General features: G+C 45.5%; 1 protein-coding gene across 2 annotated transcripts in view; it reads left to right on the forward strand.

Annotated features, from left to right (window-relative positions):
- Positions 1-20,144, forward strand: part of LOC111950261 (rho GTPase-activating protein 32-like) — a 239,412-nt gene extending 219,268 nt beyond the window's left edge. The window contains exons 12-23 of one of the 2 annotated variants that reach the window (XM_023967694.1): positions 1,588-1,737; positions 5,746-5,848; positions 7,385-7,529; positions 9,434-9,516; positions 9,864-9,971; positions 13,595-13,740; positions 14,019-14,220; positions 14,474-14,613; positions 14,749-14,823; positions 14,953-15,819; positions 16,289-16,929; positions 17,019-20,144. In XM_023967694.1, coding sequence (XP_023823462.1) covers positions 1,588-1,737; positions 5,746-5,848; positions 7,385-7,529; positions 9,434-9,516; positions 9,864-9,971; positions 13,595-13,740; positions 14,019-14,220; positions 14,474-14,613; positions 14,749-14,823; positions 14,953-15,819; positions 16,289-16,929; positions 17,019-19,151 — 4,793 coding nt within the window. In that variant the 3' untranslated portion in view covers positions 19,152-20,144. Of the gene's footprint in view, positions 1-1,587; positions 1,738-5,745; positions 5,849-7,384; positions 7,530-9,406; positions 9,517-9,863; positions 9,972-13,594; positions 13,741-14,018; positions 14,221-14,473; positions 14,614-14,748; positions 14,824-14,952; positions 15,820-16,288; positions 16,930-17,018 lie in introns of both variants that reach the window. The other variant, XM_023967696.2, reaches the window with a different exon arrangement.
- The last annotated feature ends 2,445 nt before the right edge of the window (positions 20,145-22,589 follow it).

The following is a 22,589-nucleotide window of genomic DNA, read 5'->3' on the forward strand; positions in this document are numbered from 1 at the left end:
GTTGAATACTTATTGACTTAACATTTCAGCTTTACATGATTTATTAATTTTGAAGAAAACTCGATGGGTGTGAATACCTTCTGAAGGCACTGCATAAAATCAGAGTTGCAGCAGTGCTTTACCCAACCCTGTGAGGTAGTTTACCATATGTTTTCCATCTTGGAGGCTTTCGCCAAAGATAGCTTAAACAATGACCTCGTCATTGTCCCATAATCAGTTTGATTTTCCSAAGAGCGTCTCTGGAATTGCCCCTTCACTGTCAGCAGAGTTGACATTGAGCAGAGAAGTCTTCAGACAACTCTGGAAAGTCTTTCTTGCCTTGCAGGCTTGCGCTCCCATCAGCTTCTGTTGATGTGGGTTCCTAAATAACAGTGACAGCTGGTGTAAGCTGATACAATTGCTCCCAGCCCCTACATGATATGCAAAGCCCTTTTGATGCCTCAACGGTTGGTAACAAAGCTGCCTCAGCAGTTTGGTGGGATTCAGCACCAAGGAATTTTTATCTTTCTCATAGGGGAAATTCTGGCTCCAATCAGCTGAGAATTTAGCAATGCAGAAAGTATGGTTCATGATTTAGAAGCGGTGTGCTTCTCGTACTCAATATAAACACAAATGAAAGTACTTTCGGTATTTATCTGTGGTGAAGAGAGTGGAGTCACTCACAAAAGTTGTCCCTGGAATAGGGTTAGGTCTTTTGTTTGTAGTCTGTAGAGCAGGGCTGCCAAATTCCAGTCCTGGAGGGCTGAAACACTTCTGGTTTTAATACTCCCCCTCTAAACAGGGACTGATTCAGACCTGGGACACCAGGTGAGTGCAATTAACTACCAGGTAGAAACAAAAAACATAAATGTTTTGGCCCTCCAGGACTGGAATTGGGCAGCCCTGCTGTAGAGGGAAAGTTGATTCCCCTGCAACGTGTCGGACGATGCAGCCGGCTTATTTCTGCTCCGTTGGAGAATGTGTCTCCACTTTTTCAGGGGAAATTTGACTCTGGGATCTACCATTTGCAGTGGAGGATTTGTGAACAAAAGTTGGCATGCCTGCAAACTCCATTGTTCTCTCTGAAAGCTGAGGGTTTTTTCTCACAATTTTCCAAATGGAGAAAACAACTGGGCCCATACTTTGAAAGGCTTAGACCTTTTTCTAGACCCATTGTCTTTAATGAGGGGTTTTGGTTTAAGTCTTTCATATTGAGGCGGTGATTCTGGTGGAGGATGTTTGCAGTTGCCCTGGAATAGAAATTGAGGAGTGAAGCTGAATACAGTCTCAAGAAATCTTCCCATGGTGTAATAAATGGCTGGCATTAGAAGAATAAAAAAATATATAAATGTATTGACTGGGACTGGCTTATTCACACACACCTCTGGTCTGTTATATGTTTCCATTGAACCTTGGGTCATAAATGCAGCATAACCTTGGATTAAACATAATCAATAATCTAACGAAAGCAAGGTCTTGCAGCTCACCACTTTGCCAGCTCACCATTTTAAATGCGTTATTTCACGTTACATGGACGGTCAACACCAGCTGAACATGTGAGTGTGTATTAAACATATTGTGTGTGTGTGTGTCTCTTTTTCCTGGCAGTGTCTAAGAAGCACGGGAAGCTGATCACGTTCCTGCGCACCTTCATGAAGTCCAGGCCCACCAAGCAGAAGCTGAAGCAGCGGGGCATCCTCCGGGAGAGGGTGTTTGGCTGTGACCTTGGGGAGCACCTCCTCAACTCGGGCCACGATGGTGAGACACTCCCTTTCTTTCTCTCTCACAAACACACAGGTACATTCAATCTCTGACACATAAATGCGGAAGTTCTTCAGCTTTGACCTCAACTGTGGTATTGAAGGCTTGAAACGCACACATGCAAACACTAAAATACTGAGAGGTGTTCTCAGGATTAACGATTGGCCTTCTTTGTGCATGATGGTCACTCACACTATGGTACAAGGGTTCGACTAGTCGCCACATAACAGTGGCTGTATAGCAGGGCTTGGCTCAACTCCGGTAGAGGCTAGAGCAGGGTTGGGCTGTTGTTGACTCACCCCCTACAGCTTTACGGTCCGTGCATGCAGAATGAACCCGACCACCCTCTGCGCCCTGGGAGGGTTGCTACGGCGACCATGGCAACTTAGAGGGTGTAAAGGTCAGGTCACAGGGAGATTTTTCCTCTCCACTGATCTGGAGCCAGAGGGATCTGGCAACACATGCTTTGTTTGCCCCTTAAATCCATCCTGAGCGGTCTGTTCTGTTTGCCTGCACTACTACCACCCAAACAACCTCCTCTCCCCCCAATCCCCTCCCCCTTCTACTGTGTTCTAATGGGCTCCCACCACAGTGCTGTAAAGCTGCATTACAGTGGCACATTTTGTGCACAAATTTGTTTACATCACTGTTAGTGAGTATTTCTCCTTTGCCTTGATAATCTATCCACCTGGCAGGTGTGGCATATCAAGAAGCTGATTAAACAGCATGATCATCACTCAAGTGCACCTTGTGCTGGGGACAATAAAAGGCCACTCTAAAAAGTGCAGTTTTGTCACAAGTTTTAAGGGAGCATGTAATTGGCATGCTGACTGCAGGAATGTCTACCAGAGCTGTAGTTTTAGAGAATTTGGCAGGACATCCAACCGGCCTCACAACCGCAGACCACGTGTATGGCTTTGTGTGGGCGAGCGGTTTGCTGATCAACGTTGTGAACAGAGTGCCGCATTGTGGCAGTGGGGTTAAGGTATGGGCAGGCATAAGCTACGGACAACGAACACAATTGCATTTTATCGATGGCAATTTCAATGCGCATATATACCATGACGAGATCCTGAGGCCCCTTGTCGTGCCATTCATCCGCCGCCATCACCTTATGATCCAGCATGATAATGCACAGCCCCATGTAGGGCTGGGCAATATATCAAATACATTTGATTAATTCTAATGGGGGTTTTTGCGCAATATTCCAAATCCCTGTATATCAAGGTTTTGTTATTTTTAGTTTTTATAAGCGTTTGTCTGCTTATTCTCGTGTTGTATTTTTGGTCTTGTCTCTTTTGCTCCTCTGTGCTGTGTTGTGCGCCTTCCCATTTACACCCGTGATCTGTATATACTGAAGAGATGCAGGTTTCCACCCTAACAGTGGGAGTCGTCCCAAAGGCGGGAAGTCAAACATCAAGTTTTGGTCCAAAATAAGCCCATAGAAACGCATTGGCCTTATTTTGGACAGATTTTTGCGAGAGTGAAATGACCTCTCCCTGCCTCACGCCAACAAAGTTCAGAGATCACATCTTCCTCCCTGACAAGAAGTTTCAACTACAGTGGGGCAAAAAAGTATTTAGTCAGCCACCAATTGTGCAAGTTCTCCCACTTAAAAAGATGAGAGAGGCCTGTAATTTCCATCATAGGTACACTTCAACTATGACAGACAAAATGAGAAAGAAAATCCAGAAAATCACATTGTAGGATTTTTTATGAATTTATTTGCAAATTATGGTGGAATAATAGTATTTGGTCAATAACAAAAGTTTATCTCAATACTTTGTTATATACCTTTGTTGGCAATGACAGAGGTCAAACGTTTTCTGTAAGTCTTCACAACGTTTCACACACTGTTGCTGGTATTTTGGCCCTTCCTCCATGCAGATCTCCTCTAGAGCAGTGATGTTTTGGGGCTGTTGCTGGGAACACGGACTTTTAACTCCTCCAAAGATTTTCTATGGGGTTGAGATCTGGAGACTGGCTAGGCCACTCCAGGACCTTGAAATGCTTCTTACGAAGCACTCCTTCGTTGCCCGCGGGGGTGTTTGGGATCATTGTCATGCTGAAAGACCTAGCCACGTTTCATCTTCAATGCCCTTGCTGATGGAAGGAGGTTTTCACTCAAAATCTCACGATACATGCCCCATTCATTCTTCCTTTACACGGATCAGTCGTCCTGGTCCCTTTGCAGAAAAACAGCCCCAAAGCATGATGTTTTCCACCCCCATGCTTCACAGTAGGTATGGTGTTCTTTGGATGCAACTCAGCATCTCTTTGTCTCCAAACACGACGAGTTGAGTTTTTACCAAAAAGTTATTTTTGGTTTCATCTGAGACCATATGACATTCTCCCAATCTTCTTCTGGATCATCCAAATGCTCTCTAGCAAACTTCAGACGCGGCCTGGACAGTACTGGCTTAAGCAGGGGGACACGTCTGGCACTGCAGGATTTGAGTCCCTGGCGGCGTAGTGTGTTACTGATGTAGGCTTTGTTACTTTGGTCCCAGCTCTCTGCAGGTCATTCACTAGGTCCCCCGTGTGGTTCTGGGATTTTTGCTCACCGTTCTTGTGATCATTTTTGACCCCACAGGGTGAGATCTTGCGTGGAGCCCCAGATCGAGGGAGATTATCAGTGGTCTTGTATGTCTTCCATTTCCTAATAATTTGCTCCCACAGTTGATTTCTTCAAACCAAGCTGCTTACCTATTGCAGATTCAGTCTTCCCAGCCTGTGCAGGTCTACAATTTTTTTCTGGTGTCCTTTGACAGCTATTTGGTCTTGGCCATAGTGGAGTTTTGAGTGTGACTGTTTGAGGTTGTGGACAGGTGTCTTATACTGATAACAAGTTCAAACAGGTGCCATTAATACAGGTAACGAGTGGAGGACAGAGGAGCCTCTTAAAGAAGAAGTTACAGGTCTGTGAGAGCCAGAAATCTTGTTTGTTTGTAGGTGACCAAATACTTATTTTCCACCATAATTTGCAAATAAATTCATTAAAAATCCTATAATGTGATTTTCTGGATTTTTTTTTCTCATTTTGTCTGTCATAGTTGAAGTGTACCCATGATGAAAATTACAGGCCTCTCTCATTTTTTTAAGTGGGAGAACTTGCACAATTGGTGGCTGACTAAATACTTTTTTGCCCCACTGTAGCTATTTGCATTTGATGTTTGGTCCAACAGAATGGGTCATATGGACACCAAAACACATTGAGACATTTATTTTATTGTAATAGAGAAGTTGTTAACTTTTCTAGCAATACACTTTTTCATGTCTCAACTCCTCCAAGTAGAGTTTCTCTCTCTCTCTACCTTTCTGTCTCTCCCTTTCTCATCCTCTCTCGCCCTGTCTCTCTCTTCCCTTGCAGCAGGCCATGACTTGTTATCTGATGATCTTATCCAGATAGCCACCGAGTCTACTGCTCTCTCTGCTCTGTTCTGACCACTGGCCAGAGGAAGTAACAAAGGTGAAATGGCAGGTGTTTTTTAATAAACAGCCAGTGGTGGTAGGATATTGATTTGCTATGCTGCAGTGATGGAGAAAGGAAATAAGGACCCTTTTTGAATCGAGGGTCGGTCTGATGTGAGGCTGGCAGGCCTTGGTCTCGGACACTCAAAGCTTTGCCAACTTCAACTTTCAAATATGAAATTCCTTCACATTGCCTTTTGAAAAGGAATGCATTTGATCTTCTTTGCATTGTATTCTCAGTACCTGTGATCAACTTGAAGAGATGCTTCACGAGACGTTGCGTTTGATCAACAGAAGTTTGTGTTTTTCTTTATCAGAGAACATCAAATATTCTCTCAGTCCAAAACCCCTCGTAGCTGGTGTTCCCTTGAGGAAGAATATATGCACGCTCTTTAGAAAGGAAACATCTATACATTATTAAAGGGTGCACATTTATTGCAGTGTTACGGTGCACATCTATTGATTGAAGTGGAGATGCCCTTTAAAGGTGTCTTTCTCTCCCTCTCTCTGACATTGTGGTGTTTGCTGCTACAGTTCCCCAGGTACTCAAGAGCTGCACAGAGTTCATTGAGAAGCATGGCGTGGTGGACGGCATGTACCGCCTCTCTGGAATCGCCTCCAACATCCAGAAACTACGGTTAGACACACACACACACACACACACACACACACACACACACACACACACACACACACACACACACACAGTCAAACACGCACACAAATTTGGCAGCACTATCCGTTAAACATGGGTCTGCCTCATAGGGCATTCATAGAAGTGATCTCAAGTGTACACCCGCCATCAACTTCTGAGAATTTGTTTAGCCCTCGGTGTTGAGAGAAAATAAAGAGTTTTAACATCATGGACCATGACTACCAGGTGCCATTGTACTCAATCAATATCAGTTCATGTTCAATGAATACAACTCTCGTCACATGAAGTAAGGGGTGGAACCCAACTCCCAAAGATAATCCGCGTATGCCATAYATCACATAAAAAATTCCATCAAAGATTACTGGCACTGTAAACAAAAAATCCCATTATCTTTTCCTTTGCATGCGATATGTGGATTTACCTCTGTGTAGGCACTGTGGGCATCCCTCGACAACAATGTGTGTGGGTGCGTGCGTTTGGAAATCACTCATCAACCTATTGACTGGCCATAACTTGTAGAAAAAGATGAGCCCAAACTGTTCTTTTCCCATCACATTTTTGTACTGTTCGTTTTGTCCTCTGTAACAGTCCAAGTAACTGATATTTTCACTCCGCCAACCGAGAACCCCGATGTCAGATCACCCTGTAACTATAACATTTTGGGCAGTGAAGAGGACGGAATGTTTGGCGCCTCGAAGCCAACCCTGAAATATATATATTTTTTATATTTATGGGGATTTCTTGTCTTTTTTCCCCCCTCCTTTAATAAGTATAACCCTTACCCGGCAATAAGTATTTACATGGTTTAGCTCAGGATTGAGATTTAAGAACCACCTCAAAATCAACATTTCCATTTGTTAAAGATGCACTATACAGAAATTGCTCCGCCATTTCCTGCTTTCCACAAAAACTGTTGCGTTAAATAGGAAATGTGCCCATCTGATCTTGGCACGTGCCAACAGCTCGCAGATGCGGGTATGCTAGTCTACATGAGGTTATTATGGAAAAAGAGTGAGAATATTTGTCAAATGGCAGTCAAGCATCGATTATCATGTCACCAGAATAAGATTTGTCAATATTTGTTGAAAAGGAGCAACAAGCTCATCACTGTGCACTTTCACCATGCTGAAGTTCATCACAACTCATTTCATCTGTAGCCTAGTAAACTGCATGTTTTCCCGAGTCATAGTGGGAGGACCACACACCATAATCATCATGTTTACTTCGATATTGTGGTTATTATATAGATATTTACGCATAAATGCGTTTCCACTTCCATTTCTCACATTATTTATTTTACTGACATAAAAAGATCCCACCATGTCGAATGAACAAATTATCTGTCGGTCTTTATAAAATTGTACCGAAACTACCTCTTTCCACCACAGCTGTCCTGATTTATTTATTTAATTTTTTATGTCATGACTTCACACGCTTAAAACTGGATGAAAACTTGGTTTATGTATGTCTCTCTCAATTCTCTTTCCCTCTCTCTCTTTCTCTCCCTCACTCCACTAGGCATGAGTTTGACTCAGAGCAGATCCCCGACCTGACTAAAGACGTGTACATCCAGGACATCCACTGTGTAGGCTCCCTGTGCAAGCTCTACTTTCGTGAGCTGCCCAACCCCCTGCTCACCTATCAGCTCTACGAGAAATTCTCTGTAAGCACCTTCTCTTGGCACAGTGTAGGCACCCTCCCTGAGTGTCCTTCTCCACCCAAAATAAACAAATCCCGCTTTCTCACACTAACATGTTGCTAGATGGTATTTATTAGGTTTCGCACAGTCCAGAGCTGGAGTCGAATTTCCATGTCCAAAATGTACTGAACAAAAATATAAACGCAACAATTCCTAAGTTACAGTTCATATAGAGAAATCAGTCAATTAAAATAATTCATTACAACCTAATCTATGGATTTCACATGACTGGGAATACAGATCGTGTACAGATCCTTGCGACATGGGGCAGTGCATTATCATGCTGACACGAGGTGATGGCGGCGGATGAATGGCACGACAATGGGCCTCAGGATCTCGTCACGGTATCTCTATGCATTTAAATTGCCATCGATAAAATGCAATTGTGTTCGTTGTCCGTAGCTTATGCCTGCCCATACCTTAACCCCACTGCCACCATGGGGCACTTTGTTCACAACGTTGACATCAGCAAACCGCTTGCCCACACTACACCATACACATGGTCTCCGGATGTGAGGCCAGTTGGACGTACTGCCAAATTCTCTAAACTGGCATTGTGGTAGGCTTATGGTAGTGAAATTAACATAAAACTATCGGGTGGACCTTCCTGCAGTCAGCATGCCAATTGCACGCTCCTTCAACGCTTGAGACATCTGAGGCCTCCCGAGTGGCAAAGCGCTCTAAGGCACTCCCTCGCAGTGCTCGAGGCGTCACTACAGACCCAGGTTCGTGTCACAACCGGCCGTGATCGGGACTCCCATAGGGTGGCACACAATTGGCCCAGCATCGTCCGGGTTAGGGGAGGGTTTGGCCGGGGGGACTTTACTTGGCACATCGCACTCTAGCGACTCCTTGTGGCGGGCCAGGTGCCTGCATGCTGACCTMGGTCGTCAGTTGACGGTGTTTCCTCTGACACATTGGTGCGGCTGGTGTTAAGAAGCGCGGTTTGGCGGGTCATGTTTTGGAGAATGCATGTCTCGACCTTCGCCTCCTGAGCCCGTTAGGGAGTTGCAGCGATGAGACAAGATTTGGGAGAAAATGGGGGTAAAATACAAAAAAATATGTATTTCTGTGGCATTGTTTTGTGACAAAACTGCACATTTTAGAGTGTCCTTTTATTGTCTCCAGCACAAGGTGCACCTGTGTAACAATCATACTGTTTAATCAGCATCTTGATATGCCACACCTGTCAGGTGGATGGATTATCTTGGCGAAGGAGAAATGCTCACTAACAGGGATGTAAACACATTTTTGAGAAATAAGCTTTTCGTGCATATGGGACATTTCTGGGATATTTTATTTCAGCTCATGAAACATGGAACCAACACTTTACATATTGAGTTTATATTTTTGTTCAGTGTACATTTTTCTATCTCTGTGGGGGGTATGTTCAAGACTCTTTCCAGGTTCAAGTGTCACTCATCTAAGGGGTAATAAGTACTGTATTTATGAGGATGGGCTAATCTAATACATTCCCCCCCTAATCAAAATATCATGGTTGTCATAGCCCCTCAGTGATCTCCAAAACCTAAGCACATGGCATCCACTTTAAACTAGTATTACAAATAAGACAAACCACACTCTCTCCGACTTGAAATAAAAACCCTCACCAAACAAAATAGTCTGGGTGTAAATGTTTGCTGGTTGCTATGGAAGAGCGGGGAAGGAAAGGGTGGAGGAGGGAGTGTAGGCAGCGTTATGCCCCTTTGGCTTAGCCAAGCTTTGTGCAAGTGCCTCCTCTATGCACCACCCCCGGCCCGACTAACTTGGTGGAGGTGTCAATACTTCTGAACGCAGAGGCACTGACCCGTACCACTCTACTCCCTCCATCCTCCCCTCAGTCTTCCTCATTCCTCTCCGCTCCACAGGAGGCCGTCTCCGCAGCTACAGATGAGGAGCGGCTCATCAAAATACATGATGTCATCCAGCAGCTGCCGCCGCCGCATTACAGGTTAGAGCAGAGCCGGCTGCCCCCTGCAGGAACTCACAGGATGCAACACACACAGTACTGTCTCTGTAACAGGTTGTCAATATATATTTTTTGCATCAGAAGGGTGTCATAATATACAATATGTGTGTTATAAAAACATAGTGGATGGTTATTGTATTACACTCATACAGCTCTAGAATGGTATGATTATACAATTAGGTCAAAAGTTCATAGAAGTAGTCATAGAAAACCTCACCTGGTTCAGATATACACTGCCTGCTTTTATAACAATAGCACAATACTACTGAAGCAATGAAGTAGAACTGGTGTAAATGAATTGTGTGTTTCATCCTCCATCCTGTTCCCAGGACTTTGGAGTTCCTCATGAGGCACCTGTCCCATCTGGCCACCTTCAGTTACGTTACCAACATGCACAGCAAGAACCTGGCCATCGTCTGGGCCCCCAACCTACTGAGGTCAGACAACTTACTATCTTGTTAAATGTCATGTTATTGTTCATATCTCAGTATTATTGATAGATTGAGTACATGAAGTTGAGTACTGAGTACAATGCCGTCTTGGGAACGGCAAATAAAAATGTGATTCACATTTTAAAAAAACATTTTTTTAATCAACAGTACATTAAATATTTTCCAACGGGCTATACATTTGGGTGAGGTTTTTTTCTCGCCTGAGTAGCCTCGTTTCACTGCAAAAAAAGAATTTTAAACCAAGTGTTCAGCGAAGTAATAACACAATGTCAAATACAGGTAGCCTAGTCAAGTAATTAACATCCCATCACATTAACTGTTACTCTGTTGCGGATACCTTCACTCTTGCGCAGACATTTAGAAACAAAACATGACAATTTGAAATATACGCCACAGGAGTTTTTTGAGCGAGAAAAAATACCACTTTCGAGTAGTAAGACATGTATAAAAGCAACAGATACCATTAATAAGAAGGAGCTAGAAGCGTCTTATATGGTGAGCTACCGAGTGGCTAGGACAGGCAAGCCCCATACTATTGTGGAGGACTTAATTCTTCCTGCTGCCGCGGATATGGCTACGTCAATGCTGGGGGAAAAGGCCCAAAAAAACAACACTTTGTATAGTGTTTCATGACGCATCAGTGACATGGCAGGAGCTGTTTTGAAACAATTACTGTTTCGCATATAAGCCATTGGATTCTATGCGTTACACCTGGATGAGTCAACAGACGTGGCAGGCCTGGCACAGCTCCTGGTATATGTCCATTACGTTTATGGGGGGTCAATTAACCTCACTAGGGTATGTGGGATGGTAGCGTCCCACCTCGTCAACAGCCAGTGAAACTGCAGGGCGCCAAATTCAAAACAACAGAAATCCCATAATTTAAATTCTTCAAACATACAAGTATTTTACACCATTTTAAAGATACACTTGTTGTAAATCCAGCTAAAGTGTCCGATTTCAAAAAGGTTTTATGACGAAAGCACACCAAACGATTATGTAGGTTAGAGCCAAGTCACAGAAAAAGACAGCCATTTTTCCAGCCAAAGAGAGAGTAACAAAAAGCAGAAATGGAGATAAATTAATCACTAACCTTTGATGATCTTCATCAGATGACACTCATAGGACGTCATGTTACACATGTTACACAATACATGTATGTTTTGTTCGGTAAAGTTCATATATCCAAAAATCGGAGTTTAGGCGGGACGCTACTGTCTCACTTGGCAAAAAGACAGAGAAAATGCAGAGCGCCAAATTCAAATTAATTACTATAAAAATTACTATAAAAATCTAACTTTCATTAAATCACACATGAAAGATACCAAATTAAAGCTACACTGGTTGTGAATCCAGCCAACATGTCAGAATTCAAATAGGCTTTTCGGCAAAAGCAAACAATGCTATTATCTGAGGATAGCACCATTGTAAACAAAGAGAGAGAAGCCTATTTCAACCCTGTAGGCGCGACACAAAACGCAGAAATAAAAATATAATTTATGCCTTGCCTTTGACGAGCTTCTGTTGTTGGCACTCCAATATGTCCCATAAACATCACAAATGGTCCTTTTGTTCGATTAATTCCGTCGATATATATCAAAAATGTCAATTTATTTGGCGCGTTTGATCCAGAAAAACACCGGTTCCAAATTGTGAAATGTGACTACAAAATATCTCAAAGGTTACCTGTAAACTTTGCCAAAAATGTCAAACTACTTTTGTAATACAACTTTAGGTATTTTTTTTACGTAAATAATCGATCAAATTGAAGACGGTATGATCTGTGTTCAATACAGGATTAAAACCAACTGTAGCTAGCACAACAACAAAAAATCAGAATGGTTTGTCCTCTGGGTTTTGCCTGCTAAATAAGTTCTGTTATACTCAGACATGATTCAAACCGTTTTAGAAACTTCAGAGTGTTTTCTATTCAAATATACTAATGATATGCATATCTTATCTTCTGGGGATGAGTAGCTGGCAGTTTAATTTGGGCATGCTTTTCATCCAAAATTCCGAATGCTGCCCCCTACCCAAGAGAAGTTAAGGAAGACATCCTCTTCTGCAAAMCACTGGAAACCAGGACAACAGGAGTGGATATTTTTAAAGTACTGGACAGCTTTGTGACATCAATTGGACTTTGGTGGTCAAGATGTGTTGGTATCTGCACTGATGGCGGGCAAAAGCCATGACAGGGAGACATAGTAGAGTGGTAAAGCGCGTGCAAGTAGTTGTTCCCGACGCCACTTGGGTACACTGCAGCATCCACCGAGAGGCTCTTGCTGCCAAGGGAATGCTTGAAAGATGTTTTGGACACTACAGTGAAAATGGTTAACTTTGTTCAAGCAAGGCCCCTGAACGCTCGTGTATTTTCTGATGAGTTTCTCACACGACTGGCCTATCTGGGTGATGTTTTTTCTYGCCTGAATGATCTGAATATAGGATTACAGGGACTCTCCGCAACTATATTCAATGTGCGGGACAAACTTGAGGCTGTGATTAAGAAGTTGGAGCTCTTTTCTGTCTGCATTAACAAGGACAACACACAGGTCTTTCCATCATTGTATGATTTTGTGTGTGCAAATGATCTCAAGCTTACGGACAATRTCAAATGTGATATAGCGAAGCACGAGTGAGCTGGGTGCACAATTACGCAGGTACTTTCCCGAAACGGACGACACAAACTGGATTCATTATCCCTTTCATGCCCAGCCTCCAGTCCACTTACCAATATCTGAACAAGAGAGCCTCATCGAAATTGCAACAAGCGGTTCTGTGACAATTGAATTTAATCAGAATCCACTGCCAGATTTCTGGATAGGGCTGCACTCAGTTTCTTGCCTTGGCAAATCGCGCTGTTTAGACACTGATGCCCTTTGCAACCACGTACCTATGTGAGAGTGAATTCTCGGCCCTCACTAGCATGAAAACTAAATACAGGCACAGACTGTGTGTGGAAAATGATTTAAGACTGAGACTCTCTGCAATGTTGGGTTGTATTGGAGAGTTATTTACATTTACATTTAAGTCATTTAGCAGACGCTCTTATCCAGAGCGACTTACAAATTGGGTTGGGACTTACAAGTTATGTGCATCCTTTCAAGCACACCCTTCWCATTAACCTGTGGTGAGTTATTCACAATTTTTGCTAAACAAATAMRGTTTTATATGTAAGATGGCTAAATAAAGAGCAAAATTATTACTATTATTTGTGCCCTGGTCCTATAAGAGCTCTTTGTCACTTGCCACGAGCCGGGTTGTGATTAAAAACTCACTCATTCTTATGTTTAATACATGTGTCGTTTAGTGTGTGTGTGGCAGGCTTACAATGATGGCAAAAAACTACATTTGAGAGTGCGCTGACCCTGGTGCTACGCAGCTGGAGGTTGAATGTTTGAAGGGGTGGGGGACTATAAAAACTTGCTATAGTTTCTATAGTTGCTACTATAGTCTTGTACCAACAATGTCTGTTATGACTGAATTTAAGCTACAAAAAACATCCCTTCTGCCTTTTTGTTGAAACATAAGTCTTTGTTGAAAACCATTTGAATTTGGTTGACTTTCCCCATGGCTGATCCCCCGTGTTGTTTCCCTACCGGTCTCCCCAGGTCCAAGCAGATCGAGTCAGCCTGCTTCAGCGGCACGGCAGCCTTCATGGAGGTCCGCATCCAGTCGGTGGTGGTGGAGTTCATACTGAACCACGTAGACGTCCTCTTCAACCCCAAGCTCAGCTCGCTCATACGGGAGGGAGCAGGTACGCATGCCAACCTGTTGGGAGTTCAGCTATGCTCATCTATGTGCTATGGTGCTAATGGAATTTGGAGGATTCTTATATGCCAGTGGTTATTCTTTGTCATATAATTTGTCATGCACAAGGAAATTGTGTGCAAGCAGAATCTACCTGACCCAAGTCTTCCCTGGCCCAAAGTTTCCTTTCATTCAGAAAAAGTAGCTTACTCAGAACAATCACATTTATGCAAGTCATTTGTCTCTTCCACAACATAGTGTACATGATGATAATTTCTCCCCTAGGACACAACTCGTTGTCGCGGCCCAAGTCCCTGCTGGTGTCATCCCCCTCTACCAAGCTGCTGACCCTGGAGGAGGCCCAGGCCCGGACCCAGGCCCAGATCAACTCCCCAGTCACAGCCGACAGCAAGTACATTGAGGTGGGGGAGGGCCCTGCAGCCCTGCAGGGCAAGTTCCACACCGTCATCGAGTTCCCTACTGAGAGGTATGAACGTCCTGAGGCCCTGGTATCTTTCTAACAGACGATGTTTGTCTATGAGGTATAAAGCATGGAAATGGAGGAAGCATAAATGACACGCTACTTAAATGGGAATGTCGTACCATCAAACCATGAACGCATAGTTATGTTGTTTCATAAATATAAATGAGTCGTGTTCTTTAGGCACAGATTACAAAAGGACACAGGACTACTTGTTGTCCCAAATCACTTTTTCCTTCTCTCCATTCACCCCCTACAGAAAGAGGCCCCCAATCAAGTCCAAGAAGTCTCCGGTGGGCAGCTGGCGCTCCTTCTTCAACCTGGGCAAGTCCTCGTCCATATCCAAGCGCAAGCTGCACCGCAACCCCAGCGAACCCAATGAACTCAAGGCCATGGCAGGTTAGATTCCCTTTCCTTTTTCCACCCAAACGCTACCCATCACTCTCTCTGACCCTTCTCACAAATAGACTAAAGTAGGATATATATTTGATTGTCCTAATGTATGTAAACTAATGCCAGTCTGGCGTGTTTCAGGAGGCAGAGGGGACACTGGGACGCTCCGATCGGCCAAAAGCGAGGAGTCACTCACCTCGCTGCACAACGTTGAAGGTAATATTCCATGCCTATTCTTGAGTGGCAGTCTATGCTATGGTCCAAGTAGTAATGTAGTAGTAGATCATTTTCTCTAATAAAAAATGTGACTTGTCTTTGAATTGATGATTTCCCCGACCTCCGTAGGAGAGTCGAAGGTGTACCGTCCGCGGCGCCCCCGCTCCAGCAGCGACGCCCTCTCGGCCTCCTTCAATGGGGACCTGTTGGACAGCCACACCTGGCAGCACTGCAATTTCTACGACAACCTGACCCAGGGCCACAGCGGGGGCCCCACCCGCGACAGAGGGAACAGCAACGGGGACGAGGGGCCCATCCACGTGCCCGCCCTTATTTCGCCTCCGTGTTTGGCCAACGAAGACGTGGACCTTAGCCTCCCCGACATCGGCATGGCCTCGTTGGACTTTGACCCCATGTCGTTCCAGTGCAGCCTGCATGACGGCTCTTTCTCCTTCCCCCTAGGGCTGAGTGATGTAGCCATGGGCGCGGCGGGTGAGAGCACCAGTCTAAAGAGGAGCCAAGGCGGCATTGACAATGGCTCGGTGCCAGTCTCACCCTCCTTACCGGGGAAGTTCACCTTCCCCTTCCTGTCACCTGACCTCAGCCCGGCCACGAGAAAGAAAGCTGAGAGCAAGAAGCTGACCTGCTCCGTGTCTTTCCCAGACAAACCGTTACAGGCTGTATCCCCTATAAAGTTGAAGGCGACCATTCTAGCCATTTCAGAGCCATTTGCCATGGAGTTTCCCAGTAGGCTTACGGAAAACTACGATGTTCCCCAGCCCCCCCCCTCCTCCTCGGGACAGCCCGGGGATTCTCCTCCATTAATGGGCTCAGTGCTGCTGAGGACAGGGGAGCCGTCGCTGAGTGAGGCCTTCCAGATGGAGCTGCACTGTAAACTCTCCACCTTCGACAATTACATCAACACTGAGAGCCAAGTCTCAACAGAAGAGAGCACTGCCCAGCAACCTTCAGCAACCAGTAGCCAGGAACAGCCAGGTCAGTGATACATACAGCCGCTACATTGGATTTGTTTTCACTTTGTTTATTTTTTATGTTAAAGGTATAGTTCACCCAAATTACAAAATTATATATTTGTTTCCTTACCCTGTAATCAGTCTATGGACAAGGAGGTTTTGCCAAAGACTGCTTGCAGGGTACGGAAACCAATAGGTGAACTGTCCCTTTAAATATATGATTGTCATGTTTCTTTTTAGATTATAAGGCCTATGTTTGATTATGCTTTGATTGATGATGCCTGTTTTGTTTCTAGTCTTAGTTTCCCCACCTCATGCACCTTGCATGGATTTCAGCTCAGAGACATCTTTCCACATGATGTAGCCCGAGTGCCATGCTTAACTCTTCCTACTCTTGAAGACCAAGCCTGCCTTTTTTCTTTCCCTCTAGCATACTTTCTCTTCTCTCTTTCCTCACACTGCAGTTCCCTTCTGTTTTTTCCCCTTCTCAGGAGCCGTAGCTAGCCTGGACTCTCCAAATGGTACCCCTAGCCCTCTCAGCTCCTCCTCCGTGTCCCCCCTCCCTCCCTTGCCCCCTCAGAAGAACTCTGCCCACATGCTGGCCCTGGCAGAGTCTGCCCAACAGGACTCCATCCTGACCCAGAGGTCCTCCCAGACCCAGTCCCCCATCAGGCCCAAGGTGCCCTCACACTCCCTTGACTGGACCCCTCCCACAGCCCCGTGCCCCCAGACTTCCCTCAAGAAGGGACCCAGATCAGGAGCAGCCCAGAACCCAACCCTAAGCACCACCACCCCAAACATCGCCCCTTCCTCCTCTCTCCCTCCCACCACCCCTACTGACAAACAGCCAAGCCAGTCAGCCAGCCATCAGTCCATCAGTACGTCCGCCAGTGCTAAGTCCCCCTCCACTCCTCCCAGAGCCAGACAGGATATAGATTTCACCCCACCAGTATCCCCCCAGCACCAGTGTATCACCACTCCCTCCAGACCTCCTGCCCATGTGTCTCCCACTCGGAGGAGTCCAGAGAGGCAGCAGCCCGCCATGGGCCAGGTAGCAGTCAGCAGCACTGGATCCTCCACCACCACTCCCAGCAGCAAGGAGATGGGTGTCCTGCCACAGCCTGCTCCTGAGGTAAATTGCCTAAAATGTGTAATATTTGCAGCATATCTTTGAAATAGTAACTATATAGCCAACTGGAATTGTTTTTGTTTCATTTTCAGGTCCATGTAAATGATAGCGTCTGGTCGCCAACTCTTCCAAAACCTTTGGAGCAGCCAGTGGCAGTTCTTCCGCCTCAATCACAGCCTCATATACAGTCCCATCCTCACCCACAGGCCCAGTCACAGCCCCATCCCCAGCCTAATGCCAGAGTGGCCCCCACCCCAGACGAGCAGGTGGAGAGACCATGGGAGGCTATAAAGCCAGTACAGCCCCGCATGGAGCCTGCGACCCGCCATCATGCCCATGGGCCAACGCCTCCCGTCCGCTCCATCGAGAGCAAACTGGCAACCGCTGTCCTCAGCCACACAGAGGCTGCCAACCCTGCCATCTTCCACAACATCCTGGCAGAGGCCTCCACGCCTGAAGAGGCCCTCACCCATCCTCCCCCTCCCGCGCTAAAGTCTTCCACCCACCAGTCAGCCTACCTCTACCACACCAAGAGAGAGGCCGCCTTACTGGAGCCTCCTGAGGAGGCCTACTACCGCCAACGGGCTATTCCCATGGGGAAACCTACATACCACTACCGGCCAGACAGTGTTCCGTCACACCTCTCCTACGTGTCCAGGTCGGAGCCTCAGATACCTTACAGTAGCCGCACGGACCACCGCTACAACACCCATGCTCACTCCAGATCCTACCACCAGTCTATGAAGCACCGCGGGCCCCCCAGGAGGGGTGAGTACATCTCCCCCGGCCCGGGCTATGGTCCAATGGAGGGAGCCCCAGTCTACCCCGCCATCCGCAGGGTGCACTCGCTACACGTGCCCTCAACCATCCGTTCGGTGCCCATCCAGCGGACCGAGGTTCCTCCGGACGACGAGCTCTTGTACTACCAGCGGCCCTTCTACCAGTGCAAGGCCTATCAGCAGCAGCCGCAACAGTCCTCTCAGGCCGACTACCACGTCACCCAGCTCCAGCCTTACTTTGAGAATGGCCGGGTGCAGTACCGTTACGGCCCCTATTCTCCTGGCGCCAACCCGCTGGACGCCCCTTACTACGACGTGGACCCCTATGGGACCATCCGGCTGCGGCACTTACACTCGTTCAGCAGCCGGGACCTGAGTCCCACCCTCAGCCGGTCGGGGGGCAAGGCGGGCGGCTACCACTACCTGTCCCGCCCTGTCCTTCAGCCGGGAAAGGAGCAAAGCTTGTTCAGCAGAGATGTGCCCCCGGGCCACGGCTCCAAGGGAGCCACCTTCTACTTTGCTTGGGACCCCGAGGAGTCGGAAAGGCTCCGGATGTATTCCATCCACAGGGAGAGCCAGGCAAGGCAGAAGGTCAGGGGTCCTGTCATGTCTCAGTATGACAACTTAGGCCTGTTCATGCCTGGCGACCTGGGGGGGTACGAAACCCTACACCTGCGCAGTAATTCAGACCCCAGCAAATCTGTGCTGATGTCTGCCGAGAGTAAAGATGGGTGTTACGGCGTACCGCCAGGCTCCCAGCACACTCCCCGACACTTGGTGTCAGACCCTGACGTCCTCATGTACATGGAGACAGAGAACCACTGTCAGGGGACTGTCACTGGGGACAAACAAAGCAGCTCCAGGGCCTGCGAGGCCTCCCACTCGCACCAAGTCCAACACCCACCCTGCAACCAGTCCCATCAGCAGGACCCCAGTCGACACGACCCAGGGGACGGAGCTCGGAGCTTCCAACCTCGCTACCAACGGTCCGATCCAGACCGGCATCCGAACAGGGCCAAAACACCCGGTGGTTACCAGGACAAAGATGACCAGCAACAACAGTCGGCCCCCATCAAAGCGCAGGCCCCTCCCAAGCCTGAGCGGTCGCAATGCGTCCAAGAGCAGCAGCAGCACTACAGCCAAGCCGCCATGCCCAAGCCAGACAGAGAATACTCATATCAGCCCCACGGTGGGCAGCAGAGACACAGCACCATGACGGTGCAGTCCCACTACGACAACATGGATGACTACCACCCAGCAGCATTACCTCAGCCACAGGCCCCCATGCAAAACCCCTGTGGGGGCTCCTCGGGCTCTTTCCCCACCAACCCTGGCTTCACGGGCAGCCACAGCAACAGAGCGTACTCCACTGCCTTGGGCCAGGGTGCCTTTATCCCAGCTAAACTGGCCCTGCAGAGGCCCGAGACAGAAATACATGCAGAATGAAGAAGACACTTGAGAAAAATGTGTTAACAAACTTTTGCCTGGGTTTTAGGAAGCAAATAAGTGACTCAACTCGAGATTCAAAAGTTCCACAGCCTCTGCAGGACAGTGGACTGTTGTTGGACCGTTTCACATTATTTTTCTTCCCTGTATTTTTTATGAATTGTAAAAATCTAATAAGATACTTTTTACAGAATGTACTGAATTAACCATAATTTCTTCAATTGTTCTAAGAAGCCACGTGGTCATGACTCATTGAAATGGTGGCAGATCATATAAATGTTTATGATATTATAAACAAAAGGTATGTGAAACCAGAATCGCAAAAAAATTTAAATGTGTAAAAATAACTATTACTGGTAAAAATAGTTTTTTTTTGTTTGGTTTCCAGCATAACAGGGATGAAGGTTTGCATTTTAGAAATGCACGTACTCTTCAATCACTTACAGAACTGTTCTATGTACCACTGTATCCATTGTGTACTTTCTGGATGTTACAGTACAAGTTGTTGTGGGAGAAAATCTGTTCAAATCATCGTGCCCTCCCTCCTGTCTCTGTGTACACATGGCGGTGCAGTATGTTTCAGTCTTCAAACATCTCTGAATTGGGGTCGGGCCCAAGAGTACTAGAACTACACAGGGTACTTTCACCTAGTACAGTAGGGTTATGTCAATATTTTATTTGCTCTGTGACTGTGCCATTCTTAGATTTTATGTATTTTTGCTATAAAGCAGAGTGAATTTAAATATATTGGAATTTTTGGGAACAGAGGCCTGTTCTTCATTGTAAGAGGGACCAAACATTTTGGCAGTCTTTTTGATCGTGAAAGCATTCCTGCTCATGTATGGGCTAACGACTGGTTATGAGAATGAGAATGTTACCTTGGGAGCTGTAAAATAATTATTATTTTAAAATGTGTTTTGTTTTGTAGTCTTGTTTTTTTCTGCCAATTGCAAAGAACTTCAATGGACTAACTTAATAAAGTTATGAAAAATGTGTTCTTTCCAAGAAACTGTTATTCTACAACACTTCACACAAATTGAAATGCTTGCTCAGCTCGAGCAAGTGAATTCACTACAGTACATTTTGAAATAATGTACATACTCATTGAGTATGTGAAAAATACTGTTTTATATGTTCCCAGAGTGGAAAACCATAAAGTAATTTATAGCATAAATGTTTGGGATCATTTTGAAGAAGAAAAAAAGTGGGATAACCTTTTCAGAATCAACTGTCTGCTTTCAGTGCAATTTGTCAACAGACAGTCAAATTGACAGAGGATTCAGATTAATCTCATTCAATTTCAAATGCAGGTCTTAAACTGTCATGACAGGCCTGATGGAAACAGCAAATTTGTTGGTAAACTTTCCAAATGTTGACAAAACAAAGTACACTAGACAAGGTGGGTTGTTTTTGAATTAGTAAAATTAATTATGCGAGAAGTGGAAGTGCCTTTTTATGCTCTAATAGTTATATAATGACCATTAGAAGTACATTTGGAGTCACGCGATGATATGGTGTGTGTGGGCCACCCACTACAACTCGGGAAAGCATGCAGTTAATTAGGCTAGAAATAAATTATGAACTTCACAGGGTGGTGAAAGTGCAGTGATGAGTTTGTTTCTTTCCAATATTGAGAGTCTTATTCTGGTGACATGATGCTTGGTTGCTGTTTGACAAATAAAAATAATCTCGCTCTTTTGTTCATAATAATCTAATCATGTAGTTGACTATAGCCGCACTGTATCTGCGAGCTGCAGTGTTGCCAACTCCTCAGTAAGGAAAGTAGCTATTGGCTGTCCTAAAATTCGCTAGAAGTCGCTAAATCACGTCATCACCTAATTTGCATAATTGGCAATGTGCATGTAATTGTGATGGACGCTGTAGGAGAGAGGAGTAACGTTGTGGGAGAGACAAAAAGTGAGGAAAAAACACCCTAAATATGTTTAGAACTACAAATTAACTTCTGTCTATTCTTGTTTTTTTTTTATGTCACAATTCCAACCCTCCTCCTTTATCCGGGCTTGGGACTGGCAAAAGTGACACAAAAGAGACACTCTGGCGGAGTTACTTAGTTTTTWSTTTTTTAGCTTAGTTTTCTTAATTTAGTTTGGTTTTTAACCTTATGGTCCACTTAGGAGCCTACAACGTCACAGTAAAACATGAACATTTTTAACCATAACGTTTTTTGTATTTATTTGTATACAATCTACATGAACAATCTAAATGGACCAAAAAGAGACAATAGRAAAAACTGTCAATGGCAATGTGAGAAAATTATGGTAACTAGTCTAGCCCTAATTAAGGTGAATTGTTTTTTTTTTCAGACCCCCCTCCAACACACACAGGCTGTGCTGGCTCACAGAAAGAGTGGGTCATCGTCATTTTGGTCAAGGCTCTCTATGGCAGGTTCAGCAACTGAGGGAGCTGACTTAAATGAGTAAGCAGCTGATGTGCCAAAAAGCTGCAAAACATTATCAGGCAGCTGGTGCTYATAGCAAGCCTCACCAGACAGCTTCAGTCCATATTGAATGTACAGGATGGAGATAAGGGTCTGCAAGGACATCCAATTTCTAAGTTTTCTTTTTACCACACTAATCTGTCTGAATACTCTCTCGACTTCAGCATTCGAGTGTGGCAAGAACAACACAGACACAGCAGCCATGGCAAGTTCTTGAAACGGGTTGATATCAGCTGCATCCCTGAACTTCCAAATCTCACTCCAGAAGCCCAGTGTGTTTTTTGTCTCATTCCATTTACTAAGATAGATGGCACGCCATTGCTGGACAATCTTGTCTATCTCTGCAGGGGATGGACAATCTTGTCTATCCCTGCAGGGGAGTAGCCAAGGAGCTTGGCTATTTTTTTATTTCTCCAGGGTTCTTATTGTGCTTTAGAGTTTCCTTCACATTGAAAACTGACATGTACTGCAATGCTTCAATGTTGTCCGGCAGTCTCACCCTCAACTCATTAGTGAGGGAGATGGTGAAGGCTACACACCGCTTTCTAAAATTGATTTCATCCTCAGGCACAAGGTGGAGCTCAGCTGCCTTTGACTCAAAAAGGTAACCAAGGWACGGTTTGGGAYTGATGTATCCATCTATTGGCCCTTTGAGTACATCAACATTTCCCAGTGGATTCAGCACCCTGCTGCTCACAGACTTGATCAGGCTAACCAAGCTGTCAAGTAGCTTAAGAGGATCTACTTGCTCTCCCTCAAAAGCCTTGAGGGCCAACCGAACCTCACCCAGCACTGACTTCAAAAAAGTAAAATACAATATGTTTGGAGTATAAAACCTCAGCCATGTAGCAGTGTTCACTGGACTTGGTGACTGCGAAATGCAGCCTAAGCTCCTCCCACTGGTCCAAAATGCGTGAAACCGCGGGTTCAATGGAGAGCCAACGTGTGGCACACACCTTGGTTATCTGTCAAGGTTTCTC

This window comes from Salvelinus sp. IW2-2015, linkage group LG23, assembly GCF_002910315.2.
Source record: "Salvelinus sp. IW2-2015 linkage group LG23, ASM291031v2, whole genome shotgun sequence".
NCBI lineage: Eukaryota > Metazoa > Chordata > Actinopteri > Salmoniformes > Salmonidae > Salvelinus > Salvelinus sp. IW2-2015.